Genomic DNA, 18427 nt, shown 5'->3' with positions numbered 1-18427 from the left:
ATTACTTAAGATCTGAAAACATTAATGTGTCAAATGAAGCATATTTTGTGCACAGTTAAACCGCGTGAATATATTATTGTAAACACGGTTTTCTTTCCAAATACTAAAATGGACGTCGCGAAGCGTGACGTATAGCGGATATAAATATTTTAAAAAGTATATACTGTATATTTTATAAATGTTTTAATAGAATTACTCAGGGCAGATTTTTAAAATTATTATAACTTACAAGAAGATGTATTTCCTTCACTGTTCGTATACTCGAAGAGAGGAATATAACGTTTTGTACTTTGTCATATGTATGGTGACTATAGTTGGCGGTTACTCACCATATTAAATTTTGACTCACCTGCTGTGCCACGCTGATTACATATAGTGTGACACCTGGTTTGCTTCCGATAACAGCGCCCTCAGTCTATGTACATAGTTTCTTATGTATGTGTATGTATGTTGTTTGTAAGTGTCGAAATCTACAAGTGAAATGCTGAGGAGGTGTGGAGTATTCGTTTTATCCCGGTAGTTCTGTTAATACGTCGTTTCGGTGTATTTGGTGTATCTGTTTTTTTTTTAAAGAAAAATATAATGTGAATTTGGAATGTAGATCTGGTACATGTACGTCAGTTGGTCTTGTAATCGCACCTGAGTATTGACTTGAACCGCGGCTACCTAGGCCTAGTTTTACCTGCTCCTCATGTAAGTTACCAAATGCTTTCGATTCATGTATTACTATGTATTTTTTGTCTTTCACTAATTTAAAGTATCAAGCTATGTTAGTTAATCATGTTTAGAAATTTATAATTTTTAAAAATTTTAAAATCAACAATTGCTCGTAAGCAATAATATTTATCTCTTTTAAAAGTTTTAAGGCAGAAAGCCTTATTTGAAGCAAAGTCTATTTGATGCAAATAGTATATATGACACTACGCACAAGCATAAACCTAAATGCTACTTAGCTTGTTTTACGCTGGAATGGTGATGTTATCGATAATTATTTGCATAAGTATACTTTCAACATTTACTTAAAAATACACTTTGTGCTTTTAGTATTTTGTTTGTTGTATTTCATAGTAAACAGAATTTTAAAAAATCATATAATCGATTTTTTCAAAGAGTGTTATGTCAGTTTTTAGCATATAATTAATAGTTTTATGAGACATAAGTAATTGAACGAAATAAATAATTTCATAGAAATGTTTTCCGAATGTTTTGTATTTATAGTTAAACAGAAAGCTGTACAATGAGCTATCTGTATTGTGCCCACTACAGATATTAAAACCCAGTTTTCAGCGTTATAATCCTTCAGACTTACTGCTGAACCATTTTAGAGACTTTTCCTCTCCAAAGAAATAAATTAAATACATAATAAATCCCATCGAATTCCAAGGATAACTTACGTTAAGTTCATTTTTATTTGCCAAAGTCTGAGCGATTTAATTGAATGTATAATCTAGAAATAAATGATTTGAATTTTTAAACAATATATATACACACACACACATATATATTTTTCTGAAGCCAATCCGTATGTATTATAATTTTAACCTTAGTCTTTTCAGGCACGGTTAGAGATAGTCTCATTGTCCGGTGGCAAGTGGGTATTTTGGGACTCCTGAGTGAAATAATATTTTAAACACCCGTGAAATTACATGGCAAAGTGCCCGGCATGGCCGGGTGGTTAAGGCGCTCGACTTGCAATCTAAGGATCGCGATTTTGAATCACCATTCCACCAAACATGCTCGCCCTTTCAGTCGTGGGGGCGTTATAATGTCACAACCAATCCCACTATTCGTTGGTAAAAGAGTAGTTGAAGAGTTGGCCGTGGGTGGTGATGACTAACTTCTTTCCCTCTAGTTTTTACACTGCTAAATTAGGGACGGCTAGCGCAGATAGCCCTAGTGTAGCTTTGCGAAAAATTAAAAAACAAACACAGCAAAGTTGAAAAGTTTATGAGCATTAACCTGAGAACTTGCGCCAAACGTATACGTTCGTAGAAAAGTTCTAATATAACATGTTGAGTTAAGCAATATCACTGTCCTGTTATTTATACTTACAGAAATACTGGCCCTTCGGGCAGGTATAACTGCTAGTTATTGCGATCTTTTCTGGAATTGTCTGTCAATTATACAACAAGGTACTCATATTTGAAATTCAGTAATGGTCACCATCCATTAAAAAAAAAGGATTTTATTGAAATTTTAATTTAGAATGAGCTATCATTACAGCTTTACACCACAAAATAGATTTTATTGAAGTATTTCTTCGCAGACACAGTTATTAATGAAAGGACTTTACTTTTCTGTTGCAACACTCATGAGATCTTCACTTAAGAAAAACAACTAATTTTCAAGTTTGTTTTTGATTGTTTTGTATTTGAAACTTACTCCATTTTTGTCATTTGTATTGGTTAAATCTGAAACATCATTTTTGTGGAAATTTAAATTGTTTTATTTATTTCTCAGCTATAAAAATACTGCCTAGTTGCAAAAACATTACCCAGTTATGAATGGTGAGGATAGGTGCGGTAGCTTCCGAGTTTTGGAGTTTTGAACGTATACGTAGCAGACTCCATCATAATAAAGTACACATTTAATCCACTATAGAAAGACAAACAAAAATTATGAGAGAAGAACGAGTTGTAGCATGCTTGTGCTAAGAACATTTTGACTTTGTGAAAAATCTTACTTAAATTATAAAGTTGTCTGTTTTTAAATTAATAGCAAAGAGATAATATGTTGTGTAGTTTGGATCAAAACTAAATTAAATTTTCATGTGACTTAAACATTTCCCGAGTGTCTAGATTTCATGTAACGTTTTGAAGTTTCTAGAAACATGAGGGGAAGTATTTCAGTGATATATAAATACCAGTGAGTTGGTTATTCACTCAGTAAAGGAGTTGGCTAGACTGTAGCCCATGAGTTGGCGGTGGGTGGTGAAGGCTAGCTACCTTCCCTCTATTCTTTTACTGCTAAATTAGGGAAGACAGCCAACGCAGATAGCCCTCGTATAGTTTTGTGTGAAATTCAAGCCAAAACCAGTTAGTGTTGTTTATCAATTACTGAACAGTGTTGTTGTTTTTTTCTTGCGGTAGATACAAATACCAACTTAACGAGTTAGTGACTGTTTAATTATATTTGCAAGTTAGGCCTATTAGTCGGTAAACTTGTATAACGTATTGTATAATAAAATAAATACTTTCATTTTCTTTAACTAAACTGGGATGCATTATTTTTACCGAATAATAAAACAAACACACTCAATTATAGATACTTTTATAACTTGTATAAGGAGTGGGATTATTTTGTAAAAACAAAATATGATTTAAATTTCAAGGTGGTGAAATAGTAGAAAGAAGAACAAGCAGAAAAAATACGTAATAAAAGTCCAGAAGAAAGTTACAAAAATTGAAATGGGATCAAGAAGAGAGAAACAGAAGATTGTAAAAGGTTACAGAAAACTAAGAAGGAAGAGACGGATAATTATAATAAATGAACAGAGGATCAAGAGGTAGAATAGAGAAATTTAAGAGAAGTGTTATAAGAAAGAGATTTAAGATTTAAATTATAATTGAGAATAGATCTTAATTAAGACAATATTATAAAAGCTATTATTGACGTGCAGAAGAAGTATAATAGCAAAAATGGAATAATGAAAAAAATATGTATATGAAATACAGTATGTCTATAACAACAACACTTAAGTACAAAAGGAAGTCAAAGAAGTAAAAAAAAGAGGAAGTACAAAATAACATTAACACCAGAATAAAATATCTTCAAACTGAGCTGGTAGATGCAAGCACCAAACCAGCTACACTCTTTTTCAATTCTGTTTAAGAATTCCACCCTCAAACCCTATTATCTGTTCTATGTTTGCTACTGCTGTTGCTATGCTACCCATGACTGTAAGGCCTTCTTGGACTAGCCCCTTACCTCACCCAGTTTCAGAATTTGTTAATCAGTTGAAGAGCATCTTCCCTTTGAGAAACTAACAAATTATAATGGAAAGGCACCATGGGAAGCATTTGAAGTCCAGTTCGAAATTATTTCTAAAATAGATAAAAGGAACAATGAACAACAAGCTATTAATCTTGCTACTCACGTAAAAGTACTAGCTTTAACAACATTAATAAACCTTCCAGCTGGAAGCTATATCAGCTATCAGGCACTAGTGACTGCCTTATTAAACATATTTTGAAGAAACTCCCAAGTAAAACTTAGGAACAGAGTGAGGAGGAAGAACAAGACCTAAACCAAACTGTCAGGGGATGTGGAAAGGTTTATCCGGATATTTTACGCAAAATAATTAATTCTTTGGCACATGACAAATCCATAGATGCCATAACAGATAAGGACATACAAGTTATGCTAAAATGAAGTAGGTGAATATCATAAAAGGAAATTGTCCAGTTGGTAATGAATTTTTAATCAGTTAAAGCTGTAGATAAACAAGTGATTAAACAATCAAGGAATTCTGAACATATCAGGTCATATATTAGAAAAAAATCAGCTCTGTTTAATGAAGGTCTAAAAGATCTCAAACGGTTCATTAGATTACTGTTAACCACGAATGGAAAAAAGGAAACTACACCGAAAAGCATATTGTTAGGAACTGCAGACGAAAGCTTCTAATTAAAGTGCTGTTTACTCAGGATGGAGGAAGTAAACTACAAAACAAAACTTATTTCAACTGTGATGTAAAAAGCTGTATCGGCAGGAATTACTTCCAAAGTGTAAGAGCATAATAAAATTGTGGAGATTACGAACATTAGATATCTTGAGGATGAGAAAACTCTTATCCACCCTAGTAGAAATAAGAAAATGAATCTACAAGTCTGTGAGTTTATTGATGTGAAGGTATACAGTGTGTTTTTCTACAATTTTCTATAATTGTTTGACCTGATTTGTTAAAGAAATGTGAGAAACTGACTCCACAGTTCAAGGAAGGTGATTAATGTTAAGGTCAGTGGACGTAAAGTTACGGCGACAGGAAAGTTGGAGGGCACCTTCACTGTGGGAAACTTCTCTACACAACATGTTGGATTAATTCACATCGAGAAAGTGCGTATTGGGAACTGATTTCATACATAAACATATTTATGAGATGAGACTGGTCTCAAATAAGGGGTCTGGCATGGCCAAGCGTGTTAAGGCGTTCGACTCGTAATCCGAGGGTCGCGGATTCTTATCTCGGTCGCACCAAACATTCTCGCCCTTTCAGTCGTGGGGGCGTTATAATGTGACGATCAATCCCACTACTCGTTGGTAAAAGAGTAGCCCAAGAGTTGGCGGTGGATGGTGATGACTAACTTCTTTCCCTCTAGTTTTACACTGCTAAATTAGGGACGGCTAGCGCAGGTAGCCCTCGAGTGAAATTCAAAACCAAAAACATACAAACAGTCTCAAATAATTTCACAATCTGCGAGCAGGAAATTCTCACACGCTATATGATAATTATTGCACCAGAGTTTTAATTTCAAGTGGCAGTAAAGACAGATGCACAGGGAAATGAAGACAGCTGACCTAAAGTTGAACAGCAGATAATCCAAAAGAAAAGTGGTCCAAACCAAGGATCATCCCTCGTTATTGATATTGACAGGAAAATAACCAGTTGCCTAATTTCATATAACATTTTACCAAAAAATAAAAAGTCTGTGATTCCAAGAGAAAACACTTTCAATGCACTACTAAGGATTGAGCTACTAATTTATTCCGTTAACTATATGCCTGAAGAGAACTCCTCCAATCACAAGATAGCAAGTGGCAGTAAATACAAGAGATCATTTAAAATTTGTAATGTCAGATTTTATTAGATGTATAAACATAAACATTTTTTATATTAAAGAGTACATTTATTACTTTTTATAGAATGTTAATAATAGAATGTTAAGTTGATGTTATTTGGTCCGGCATGGCCGGAAGTTTATAGGGCTCGAATCTGAAGGTTGTGGCGTTATTGTGTTGATCAGTCTCACTATTCATTGGTAAAAGAGTAGCCCAAGAGTTGGCGGTGGGTGTTGATGACTAGCTGTCTTACACTGTTAAATTAGGGACAGCTAGTGCAGACAGTCCTCGTGTAGCTTTGCACAAAATTCAAAACAAACAAACGAACTGTTGTGTTATTCGAGTATTGAGGTGGATTAGTTAATTATATTCCTAATATTTTAGTTTTGACTTTTTGTGTTTGCTACGGAATGTTTTTGCAAGGCTTAGTGATGATATGTAACGTCAAAAAATTTTACGAGTGTCTAGATTTTAAATAAAGTGTCATTATAATATTAAAACACCAGAGAGTTGGTAATTTGTCACAGTAATTGATCGACTACTTAGTTAGTGAATGTTTTTTAAGATTCGTAATGTATGTAGAATTAATAATGGACTTTTCTCTGCGTTTGAAATTGAACTTTGTTTTTTTTTTTTTACTTGCGATCTTTTGGCTCTCCCACTTGAGCCTTCGTTGGGCAACAATGTACTGAGTAATAGGGCCGAAAGGTCACTAGTAAAACATAAGTATTTTAAAAAAGTTCGAATATAAATATACATGATTAGCAAGTATTTTAACCAGTTTTGAATTTAGTGTTGTAGATACGTAAATAAATTTAACATATGACTGTAGTTTTATTTGTGAGTTAGGTCTTTCACCTGGTGACTTGTAGAAGCTGTATTAGAATAGATAAAATATTGTCCTTTTATTAAGTGGGCCTTGCATTATTTTTAACCAGATAATCAAATAAAACCCGCCGAAGAAAACGTTACAACGCTATTTCAAAAGTAGTTCACAGTTTAACGGGTTAGAAGATTATTTTTGGGATAGGTTTCACAACAAACAATCATACAATATATACATATATTTGTTTGTTTGAAGTTAAGCACAAAACTACACCATGAGCTTTGCCCACCACGGGTACCGAAATCCGGTTTTTAGCAGTGGGTGTTCGCAGACTTATCGCTGTGCCACTTGTGGGTTATATTTAAATACAGCTTTAATACTTATAAACCATTTAAATTAAAAATCAGTTTTTCACGACGTTTCGTCTTTATTACATGTGTTTTATTTGAAAGTCTTGGATTCACTGTTAAAATACTTTTTCACATGATCCCGACTGTCTGGTAGTTTTGAAGTTGTATGAACACCATCGACTTGTATAATTAAATGTTAAGTCTTGTGTATGTTGCTATTATGTAAGACATACCTACAATTTGATATATGTTAAGTGTTGTACGAGACATTTAAAGTTTCTTGTCTTTCTATTTCTTTATGTTGGGTGAAAGGATAAGAAGAGATGTCTTACTGTAAACAGAAAACGATTTCTGAACATGAACAGTTGTTTGGATTACTTGACTCTGTACAGTCAGTCACTTGAAGCTGTACAAAGAAAAAACAAAAACGCTGATGGTTTTAAAATACATTTATACCTCTGTTATGATTTCATAAGACATTTTAAAACTTTGCGAAATTTACTTTATGTTAAAAAAGAACAACTTATAAGTATTTTGAAATGTCATCAGTTTTTGTCAGTATTGACAAACTACTAGACACTAAACTCGTATAAAAATAGAACTGTTTGAGTTAATGTTAAATCTGTATTTCTTCTTTCGATAAACATATCTCCAACTTAAAAACTGTGCTACGTGAAGAAGCTGACACTTCATACGGTTCTAGTTTTATGTATGTAATATTAACTCAGTGTGGAAAAATCTTCAGCTGGGCCTAGAATGGCCAGGTGGATAGGGCGAGCGACTTGTAATCTGAGGTCGCGGGTTCAACTCCCCTTCACACCAAACCTTTTCGCCCTTTTAGCCGTGGGGGAGCTAGAACGTTAGGTCAATCTCACTATTCGTTGGCAAAAGAGTAATCTAAGAGTTGGCGGTGGGTGGTGATGACTAGCTGCCTTCCCTCTAGTCTTACACTGCTAAATTAGGGACGGCTAGCGCAGATAGCCTTCGTGTAGCTTTGCGCGAAATTCAAAAGCAGATAAACAAAAACATCTTAAGCTGAAAACCGAAATCGTACTGCTTGGGTATTTCCACATGATTAATAACGATAAAATGTCACACCTTTATCTGTCTTTCTGCTTAATTTTATTTTTTATCTGTAATAAGCCACAGAGAAATTTCTTTCTTGGTTTTCAGGAGCTTAACTGAGAATCAATCACCGTGATAACTGTTCTTTTTCATTCTGATATCAAATCATTACTTTATTTTTGGAGACATATATACGCTTTTCGAACGTTCTATTTCTTGAGTAGTGTAGAAAAATATTAGAAAACTGTAACGCTTAATACACAGTGAATTAATGCAAATTTTAAGGGTAACATTACTCGTTAATGCGGTTGTGTGCTGACATTTATAGGGCACTGAAGTTTTCTTTTTAATAAATTTTATAATGGCCGAAGGTTGTGCCTGTAACTTTTGAACAAGAAACTCTTGATATCCATAGAATATATTTCTGGCGGTAGGTTTATTAATTTCTTTTTATCTATCTCTCTTTGTATCGATTTCATTACTATATAAACATGGTATACTTATCTTACAGTTTGGCCCGGCATGACCAGGTGATTAAGGCGCTCAACTTGTAATCTGAGGTTGATGGGTTCAAATCCCCATCGCACCAAACATGCTCGCCCTTTAAGCCGTTGGGGCGTTATAATGTTACGGTCAATCCCACTATACGTTGGTAAAAGAGTAGCCCAAGAGTTGCCGGTGAGTGGTGATGACTAGCTGCCTTCCCTCTAGTCTTACACTGCTAAATTAGGGAGAGTTAGCGCAGATAATTGTCGTGTAGTTTTGCGCGAAATACAAAAAACAAATAAACAAGCAGAGATAGTCCTTTTGCGCAAAATCCAAATCAAACCTTTTATTCTATATGGTACAGGTTTATGAGGTGTCCTGTAATTCCTGTAAAAATACTTTCATGATCCTATATTTCCTGTAATTAGCCTAAAAACTCCTATATTTCCTGTAAGTTTGTGGCAGATACCCATGATATCTAACGTGGTCTCTGAAGCATGACAAAAGATGGCCTAAGCTATACATTATTTTTGCTTGCATTCTACGCCACAAATATCTAACGGGAAAAAATTTATAAAGAGTAAACCATGTCTAGTGTATTTGAAAGTGTATTATTTTTTTCAGTTTTGTAAAGTGATATAAGTTGCAAGTATGGTTTGACCAATATAATATTTTTATTTAAAAAAAAAACGTTGATTTTCTTAACTTGACGTGGACATTTATGTGAAACCTTTAAAATTTTCTTTCTTTATTTTTGTTTTTATACACTCTGCTGGATTAGGGTTGTATAATGTACAATATTAGTTGATACTTGGCTTGCACTGAATAATTTAAATTTACAAAACCAGCTCTTCTGGCTTTGTAATATATATTGGCGCACAATGAGAACTATGTAGCTTGTGACAGATTTACTGTCATAAATCTATTTTAATACCGATATTTGTTTAAGTTAAATTTATATTTAGAAATGTGCATGATGTATAGTGTTAAATCTGTTTTGTGAAACTCCCGCCTATCCATTAAAGTTGTAGAAGATTCTCGAGTGTAAGAATCAACAGTATATGTGTATACGTAAACACTAGTATATAGCTAATATTTTTATGCAGGCTGAAATTTCTAGAAACGCTCCTCACGCCTATAAATGTAATCAACACGAGGTACTAAGAGACGGTATATATTACTAGTTCACCATAGTTGGCATATAATAAACCTCGGAAGTTGTAATTGGATCAATATTTATTAATCGGCAACTTCAGACAGATATTTGGACAGGAACGTTTATAAATTTCTAACATTAAAAACTATTTAACTTTAGTGGATTCACATTAGACAACAGTGTTTTTACGAAAGCGTGATATAACTTCAGCTGTTAAAAATTCGACGTGTGATCAGCGAAGAACACGGAGCTAGCTAGCTCCCTGTTAAGTGAATTGTACCTACATCGACTCGAAATTAACTTGCTCAACGTAAACCTTCGATAAGATATCAAGGAAGTTACAGACCAGAAAGAAGACTCAGTATTGTTTGAAAGTTTGTAAAACGTTTATACATAGATCATTATTTGTAATAACTGTATTATTGTTTACATATTAAAATATATTAATATTAAAAAAGAAACTGTGTGTATCAGTCTTTTGGAAAGTATTATAAATTCCATACATATCAAAATTTATTTAACTTTTAAATCTAAATTACAATTTAATTCAGCTTTAGGCTTTTTAAAATTGTGATACGTAACAAACTTCCATTTAGAATTTCAACTTGAGAAAAATGAGATTGATTTTTTTCCATAGAATTAACAAAATTGTGATTTTCAACAGAGTTTGATGAAACCAAAGATGCCTTGTCAAAGGCATCGAACTTCAATATATATTGATTAAGCACCAAAAACTGTAACAACATGACATTAAGTGAGTGATATCACACAGACAACACAGATGCATATCAGTGACATTCTGTGCAAAAAACACTACAGTTTGTGGCAATATGGGTATATGACAAATACACCAATATACACGTGCAAAATATATCAAATTGGGTGTCACAAGAAAGGATAAAATACAGTAGAAGTGTATTTTTCAACCATCGCAATTTGAACGTGTCTCATCTACTAGTTCCACCATATATTCAGACTTCTACAATATGAGTGATAATGTGCAATATTTTTATTTAATATAGTTTTTTATTTTACCATAAAATCAATATTTGTCATTTTATCTTACGAAAATATTCCTATATTTATCCTGTATATTTTTAGACCTTCTGAAATGCCTGTATATACATACGTGTGTGTACACCGATTTTTCAGTGTCATTCTATAATGGCTTTGTAGTATATCTTAAGATTTGGTGAAATGTTGAAGTAATTATTGAAAAATCGGATCGTGAAGGCTGTTTTACAAACAAAATTCTCAGAATGATGTTTGAGCCACATTAAATATGGAAATATTCAAGTTTGATCAATTCTAGTAAAAACTTGGTATCTTCGTTACTGACACTATTATTACAGAATGTAAAATTACTTAACCTCTGAAACTAGCTTGGAAATTTGTTTTCAACATACAATACTCTATTTAAATTAGCAATGCATAGAAAACAAGATAAATAAGAAATGGGAATTTAAAACATGCAAATAGAGATTGTAAAAATAAGTAAGCAAAAAAAAAGAAATACTGTAGACATTGTTTATTCAAGCTAGAAACCCATATTTTGGCTCAATGCTGTTACCTGGAATTACATTTGGTGGAGTCAAAATAGGTTTGTTTGTTTTAAGTTAAGCACAAAGCTACCCACAGGGTTATTTGTTTTATGCTCACAGAGGCGTCAAAATATGGATTTCTTGTTCAAGTAAATAATGTCTACAGTATCTGCGGCAAGTACTACTATCCTATAGTATACCCTTATCTCACATTTCATAGCTAACTAAAGTAAATAAATTTTGCGAATTCAAATTGACCACCAAAGAGACAGAAAAGTGCGGTCAAACGTTGGTAAATTCCTTTGTGAACCAATCAAAATTAAGATCATTTATGAAGTGAATTCGTGGTAAAAATCAGTTACGTTAACAACTTTTAATATATGGAAAAGCAAATGAATTTTGAACATCAAATTCAAGTAATGGCTTTTATGTCATCCTGTATAGCAACAAAGGTATTACTGTTAGTATATGTAGTTAAAGTATAAAATGAAACGTATGGAAAAAATAAGTGGAAAATTATTTGATTTCTTAACTAAAAGTCTTCATTGATTAAACAGGCTTGTTCTTTATTAAGAAATGATATAACAGAAAATAGCTAACTTCACAAATGATTTAAGTTCAAAATTGAATCGATATTTTTACCTTTATGATACATTTTATGCACTTGGCTCTAGACTAGTGAACACACACTATGTCTTCACTTTAGGTTTTCTATACCAACACTTACTACACTTGTAAAGTTTCACTGATCTATCTCAGTCCCCTTTCACTCCCGCCACTAAAATAATAATAAACAGATAGTAATCGAAGATGACCACTTATAAAGGTCGAAACATTCTTCTGTACTTTAATTAAGGTTTTAATACCCATACCAAGCATCTGTAGAACACATTTTTGCTTCAGGTGGCTTTCTCGTCATCACGGAGTGATCGAACTGTTTTGACGGGATAAATACATTTTGGGTTTTATGATTCCTCCTCTTTTGAGAAATCAAGCGTGATGTGACACACAGGGCTTTTATCTAGGTTAGATGACTTCGTAATGAGAAATCATAACCGTAACCGGAAAATTTCGAAACATAATTAACTTATTTGGATATGCAGAGGAATGTGAGTTGCTGCGTTATGACGTCACGTGGATTTGCAGAACTTTCCATTGATTTTGTGGGCTAATGATGATTGAAAATAGCGGAAAAACTCGAAATGTACGAGGACGTTCAAGAAGCTGTTAATTTTCACAAAAAAAAACTAAATTTTCTATAAAAACAATATTAAAATATAAATAAATAAAGGGAAAAGCGCAGAGAAGACGACTGTAAGGTAAGTTTTGTTATTGAATACGTAGATATTTTTAGTACATACACGAATGAAAAGAATTGCAATGATTCAGTTTAACGTTTTTCATATAAAACTTAGTTGATCGTGTTATGTTTTTATAACTCGCGAAGTTGATACCCCCTTCAATGATTGTCTCACTTTCTGGAAAGCAGTGTGGGATTTGGCCCTCTTGAGAAAAATTATATAGACAGTTTGTACCAGTTACATCAATATTAAACTGTTATTAGCTGGTAGTTTCTGTTTCACCCTGTACATAAGATTTTTTAAAGGTACACCAGATACTTATAAGAAAGCTAACTTCAAAGGGTAATGATAACATAATTATGATGTTTTTTTTTACCTTATGTAAAATATATAAGAAAGAAATAGGCTTTGCAGTATTTTGTTTAGTAAAAGTTTGGATTCAATATACCCAGCCATTTTTGTTTTAGGCTGGCAAGACAATAATAATAATAGGGAGAATTAAAAATGGTCCGTTTTGAGCGGATTTTCCTTTCTTTGTAAGACCAACATGCGTGATTTCTTTGTATATTTTGGTATGTGTGCAGCCTTAACAGTCAATAGTAAAGGTTTTACAGTGTTCTTTGAACTGTATCTTTATTGTTTAGTGTTTTTTTTGTCCAAATGGTCTGTTGGGGTTTTGTGCAATTCCTTGCTATCCCTATTACGAACCAGTATCGTGATTCATGATCAGTTAAAATCGTAACAGCATGACTGTTCCGTTTATTATTACTCTCTTAACATAAATAACAACTTGCATATCGGTAGCTTGTCTTTGACGTGTAAATAAATTAAACTGGTATATACAGTATTAAAGTAATTAAGAAAATAGTAAATATAATGGGTACAAAAGACAAATGTTATGGAAGTGTTCTCCTTTGTTGTGTAAAATTGAACTGCATTATAATACAATTATGTTTTAATAGCTTGCACTAGGATTGGCTGTCATCCAGCTAATCAGACAGTGCCACACCATCATAATGTCCCCAAATAACAGAGAGTCGTACTTTTCCCAGCGGGGCCCGGCATGGCCAGGTGGTTAAGGCGCTTGACTCGTAATTTGAGGTTGATGGGTTCGAATCCTCATCGCAGCAAACATGCTCGCCCTTTAAGCCGTGGGGACGTTATAATGTGATGGTTAATTCCACTATTCGTTGTTAAAAGAATAGCCCAAGAGTTGGCAGTGGGTGGTGATGACTAGCTGCCTTCCCTCTAGTCTTACACTACTAAATTAGAGATGGCTTTATACGAAATTCAAAAACAAACAAATAAACTTTTCCCAGCAATAAAGTAGTGAACGCCTTCATGCTTTCTAGAGTAGAAATGCTATACTCACACTTTTGGAAATCAGAGTTTTTACTGGTTAAACTGCTCTGTGCGAGGGACTCAGATTATATTTAATGTTGCACCATGAAATGTGTAAAAAACTCCAAAAAGTGTATTTTGTATGAGCATTGTTGATAATAGGAGTAACTGATGCAGAATGCACAAAATCGTCCACAGCGATGTTGAGTAACTTACAATATATTATTCACGTGATACATTACAATATTGTATGGATCTTACCAACAACCCAGTTATAAGTACGGGTGTGAGTCTTACCTTCGTAGCATTACAGTATTTATAGCACGTAGTGACCTCATTGAATAAAATCACTTTATAGGAAATATATCTAAACTAAAAACATACTGTAACCAGTAACAGACGTCACACAATAGAAAGAGTAAATATGAAGGAAGGTGTTCTTTAAAGTGAAGTATCTTGGATAGCTAGTACATGTGTGGACTGTACTTCAGTTTATTTGTTTTGAATTTCGCGCAAAGCTACTCGAGGGCTATCTGCGCTAGCCGTCCCTAATTTAGCAGTGTAAGACTAGAGGGAAGGCAGCTAGTCGTTACCACCATTGCCAACTCTTGGGCTATTCTTTTACCAACAAATAGTGGGATTAACCGCCACATTATAACGCCCCCACAGCTGAAAGAGCGAGCATGTTTGGTGTGACGGGGATTCGAACCCGCGACCCTCGGATTACGAGTCGAGTGCCTTAACCACCTGGCCATGCCGGGCCTTGTATTTTAGCCATTGGTGTTTAAATAACACAATGCGCACCAACAACACTAGGTCAGTACATACATCAAAATAAAGAAAATTGGTCTAAAACAGTTATATAGTTTCCAATCTTTCTTCCGAGCATATGTCCCCCTTCACTCCACACACAAAAACTAAGGTTGATTGTTTTGGTAAAACGCAATTGATCTCTTTTTCTCTCTCATAATGTGGCTTCAGAATAATGTACAGTGAAGTTATTAATCATTCGACATTTATCGTTATTTTATTATTTTAATAAACGAAAATTCACACTAAATTACTTTTAACACAAATTCACAAAAGTTCTTCACGGATTTCACATCACAAAAATGAGTACAAAGAATGTCATACTACAAAGATGGATAAAATTTTTATTTCAGGCTCATTATTTTGTCTGAAATAAAATATTGATGAAAACGATCTTTTGTTCAATACCAAAACTTGCAGGGCGAGACCATGGCTAGTAGTCTTATCTAATACGATGAGTGTCTTCAGGCGGGAGAAGTCATCGGGTGAGAACTATTTGAACGTAAATGCTTTTCATAGTCATGGAAAATTAAATATCATGTTGAGAAAAACTGCTGAACATGGGTTTACAGTTTGTAAACATAACCTCTCTAGAGTGATAACGTACTTGTTCAATCTGACACGAACCTTGTTATGAATTGTGTATTGAGTCACGACTTCTTAGACTTACATGTGTGTTTGATTTGAGAAATGATTTCTCATTCTCAAAAAGAAAATAAAAAAATTGCTGTCATCCATGATTCAGCATTTATCACTTTAAAGTCGAATAAAATAAATATACATACATGAGAAAATACTGAAAGACATTAATTCAGGATCGTATTAGAACAATCAACGAAGCACCGGCCAGATTTAGATCCTTTGAGGTCCACATCCAAGTCTGCAGTGCTGGCAGTCACCTTCTTAGGGTCTCGGCATGGTCAAGTGGTTAAGGCAATCGAGTCGTAATCTGAGGGTCACGGGTTCGAATCCTCGTCACACCAAACATGCTCGCCCTTTCAGCTATGGGTACGTTATAATGTGACGATCAATCCCACTATTCGTTGGTAAAGTGTGTTTTCTTATAGGAAAGCCACATCGGGCTATCTGCTGTTGTTGGTAAAAGAGTAGCCCAGGAGTTTGCGGTGGGTGGTGACGACTAGCTGCCTTCCATCTAGTCTTACACTGCAAAATTAGGGACGGCTAGCGCAGACAGCCCTCGTTTAGTTTGCGCGAAATTCAAAACAAGCCAAAACCCTTCTTAGCATGATTCTAAACTGATACCCCTTGATGTTTGAAACCCAGTGCAGTTGTATGGGCTGACGTTACATATCCACTAAATCCAATATTCATGAGGCGGAATTTTTTAAAAAAAAGTATGTATTTAATACACGATATTTATAGTAAGTATCTCGAAGCTTAACACAGTTTTATGTTCTGGTAAACATTATTTGTAGTTTCAGGTTGTTATTCATATTTAATATGCAATTGAAATATACATTTTGGATTATGGCTGGTTATGATTTTAAACACAAGTTTAGACTATAGATTTAGGCTTTAAAGTACATTGTTAACCGAGCCCTCCAGTGGCACAGTGGTGTGTATGGGGACTAAGAAGGCTAGAAAACGGTTTTCGATTCCCGTTGTTGGCAGAGCATAGATAACCCATTGTGTAGTTTTGCTCTTAGCTTCAAAGCAAATAAGTCGTTAACCGAAATTTTATTTATACATATCGTATGCCTGTCAATCTTAAAACCACACGTTGATTTCGAGTGGAAAGTCATGTTATTCTGCAGACCAACATTGTGAAATGAAAGTTGGGTAGTAACGTGCACGATATCATATAATTACTGCAAATAAATCAGAAGAGAAAACTTTCAAAGTCAGTGCAGGCAAGATTTTAAACAGTATTACGATTATTAATGTAGTGCGTAATTCCATTCAAAAACAGGTGGATTTACGTCAGAGCTTTTCATTAATTAAAACATATGGCAATATTTTCATTTTGATTAGTTGGTGTCGTGGTTTTATTGAAAGTATGACTAAGTACTCTAAGATTATCTCCCAGTGGCTCAGCTGTAAGTCTGAAGGCTTATATCCCTTAAAACAGGGTTTCGATTCCCGTGGTGAGCACATACGATACAGATAATTCATTGTGTATCTTTGTGTTTAACTATAACTAATAAAATCTGTCAGCCTAGTTAATTTAGTATTTATTCTTGCACTGCTCTTTTCGAAATTTTAGAATACATGAAAGAAAACTTTATAATTGGTTAGTGATATTATTATTTTTGAATACTGAACTATCGGTAAATAATGATTTATTTGTACAACAAAATAGAAAACAATACGTTAGTAAGTTTTGCTGTTCCTTTAAATATATATTTTATTTACTTTCAGATGAGACTATGGAAGAAAATGGCAGTAACTTGAAAGTACGTGAAGTCGGAGAATTGCTCCACGCCAAGTATGCCATAGTTACTGGTAGGTTTTAATTGTTAAAGCAACATTGTCATTAAGATTGTATCGATCAATTAGGCAGCTAAATGGAAGACTAGTGAGTCCTCTAGTCTTACACTGCTAAATTAGGGACGGCTAGCGCAGATAGCCCTCGAGTAGCTTTGCGCGAAATTCAAAAGACAAACAAACCAAAATGTGAGGGGCTCCTTGTATAACTTCTTTTCTCTCCCAGTGATGAACGCTACAAAAATAGAAGTGTTCACGTTTTCACCCCGTGGGTTAGTGGTAAAAATGCAGGCTTTACAGTACAGAAGTATGGGGTCGATTCTCCTTGAGGGACAAAGTGCAGATATTCATTGTGAAGCTTTGTGCTAAACAAACAAACAAAAAGAGTTCATGTTATGAAGTTTAATGTACAGAGATAAAGCTTTGTTCTGTAAATTAAAACAAAAAGTGATCGTTTTTTTTAAAGAATTGAATTGGAGTCTAAACGTGTGTAAAGTTCTGTTTATCAAGCTTCATTGGAGTAGCACTATATAAACACTTGTTGTACCGTTTCACTACTTTAAAATACGGGCCCAGCAATGTCAGGTTGTAAAGGCATTCGACTCGTAATTCAAGGGTCGCGGGTTTGGATCCCCGTAACACCAAACATGCTCGCCCTTTCATCTGTGGGGGTGTTATAATGTTATGGTCAATCCCACTATTCACTGGTAAAAGAGTAGCCCTAGAGTTGGCAGTGGGTGGTGATGACTATCTGCCTTCCCTCTTGGTACTTCTGGGATTGAGAAGGTATTCATAAATGCTTTCTGGAATACCAATGCCTATGAATACTTACTTGCATAAATTTCCCTTAGAAATCTGATATGAGCTCTCTTATGCCATTAATGACACCAGATTCTTTGTATCTTAGTATATGCCATTCAGAACATTGCAGTCAACACATATCAGAGATGACAGAGCCTTCCCAAGCCCAAAACAATATACTTTTTGCAGTACAAAAAAATATAGGCTTATATTAAAATTTGTAGTGATAGATTGAATGAGGAACAGTAACAGGCTGCTGTTGACTAAGTGATGTTACTTTAGTCAAACAAGAGTAGCCCAAATTTTGGTGGTGAGCTAAGTTAACTATGTGATGTTACCTGTAATGCATATTAATTGAGACACCACCAATGAAAGATATTAGTTTATTTGCTGTTTGGAATAGTGTTTATAGCACGTATCTAATTCTGGACACAGTGTAATTACTTGATAGCAACCATAAAACCTATGTTGTTGTGTATTCCAGTTACACATATCAGAAAGAGCAGGAGAGGCTAGGTAGGACTTCC

General features: G+C 34.2%; 1 protein-coding gene across 9 annotated transcripts in view; it reads left to right on the top strand.

Annotated features, from left to right (window-relative positions):
* Positions 1-18427, top strand: part of LOC143232394 (guanine nucleotide exchange factor DBS) — a 151335-nt gene that overhangs the window by 48507 nt on the left and 84401 nt on the right. For 7 of the 9 annotated variants that reach the window (XM_076467772.1, XM_076467776.1, XM_076467777.1 and 4 more), the window contains one exon: positions 17034-17117. In XM_076467772.1, the coding sequence (XP_076323887.1) occupies positions 17034-17117 (84 nt within the window). Of the gene's footprint in view, positions 1-389; positions 694-3331; positions 3506-17033; positions 17118-18427 lie in introns of those variants that run through there. The other 2 variants (XM_076467780.1, XM_076467781.1) reach the window with 2 other exon arrangements.

Source organism: Tachypleus tridentatus, chromosome 11 (assembly GCF_004210375.1).
Source record: "Tachypleus tridentatus isolate NWPU-2018 chromosome 11, ASM421037v1, whole genome shotgun sequence".
Taxonomy (NCBI): domain Eukaryota; kingdom Metazoa; phylum Arthropoda; class Merostomata; order Xiphosura; family Limulidae; genus Tachypleus; species Tachypleus tridentatus.
This window is presented reverse-complemented; position numbering and strand designations above follow the sequence as displayed.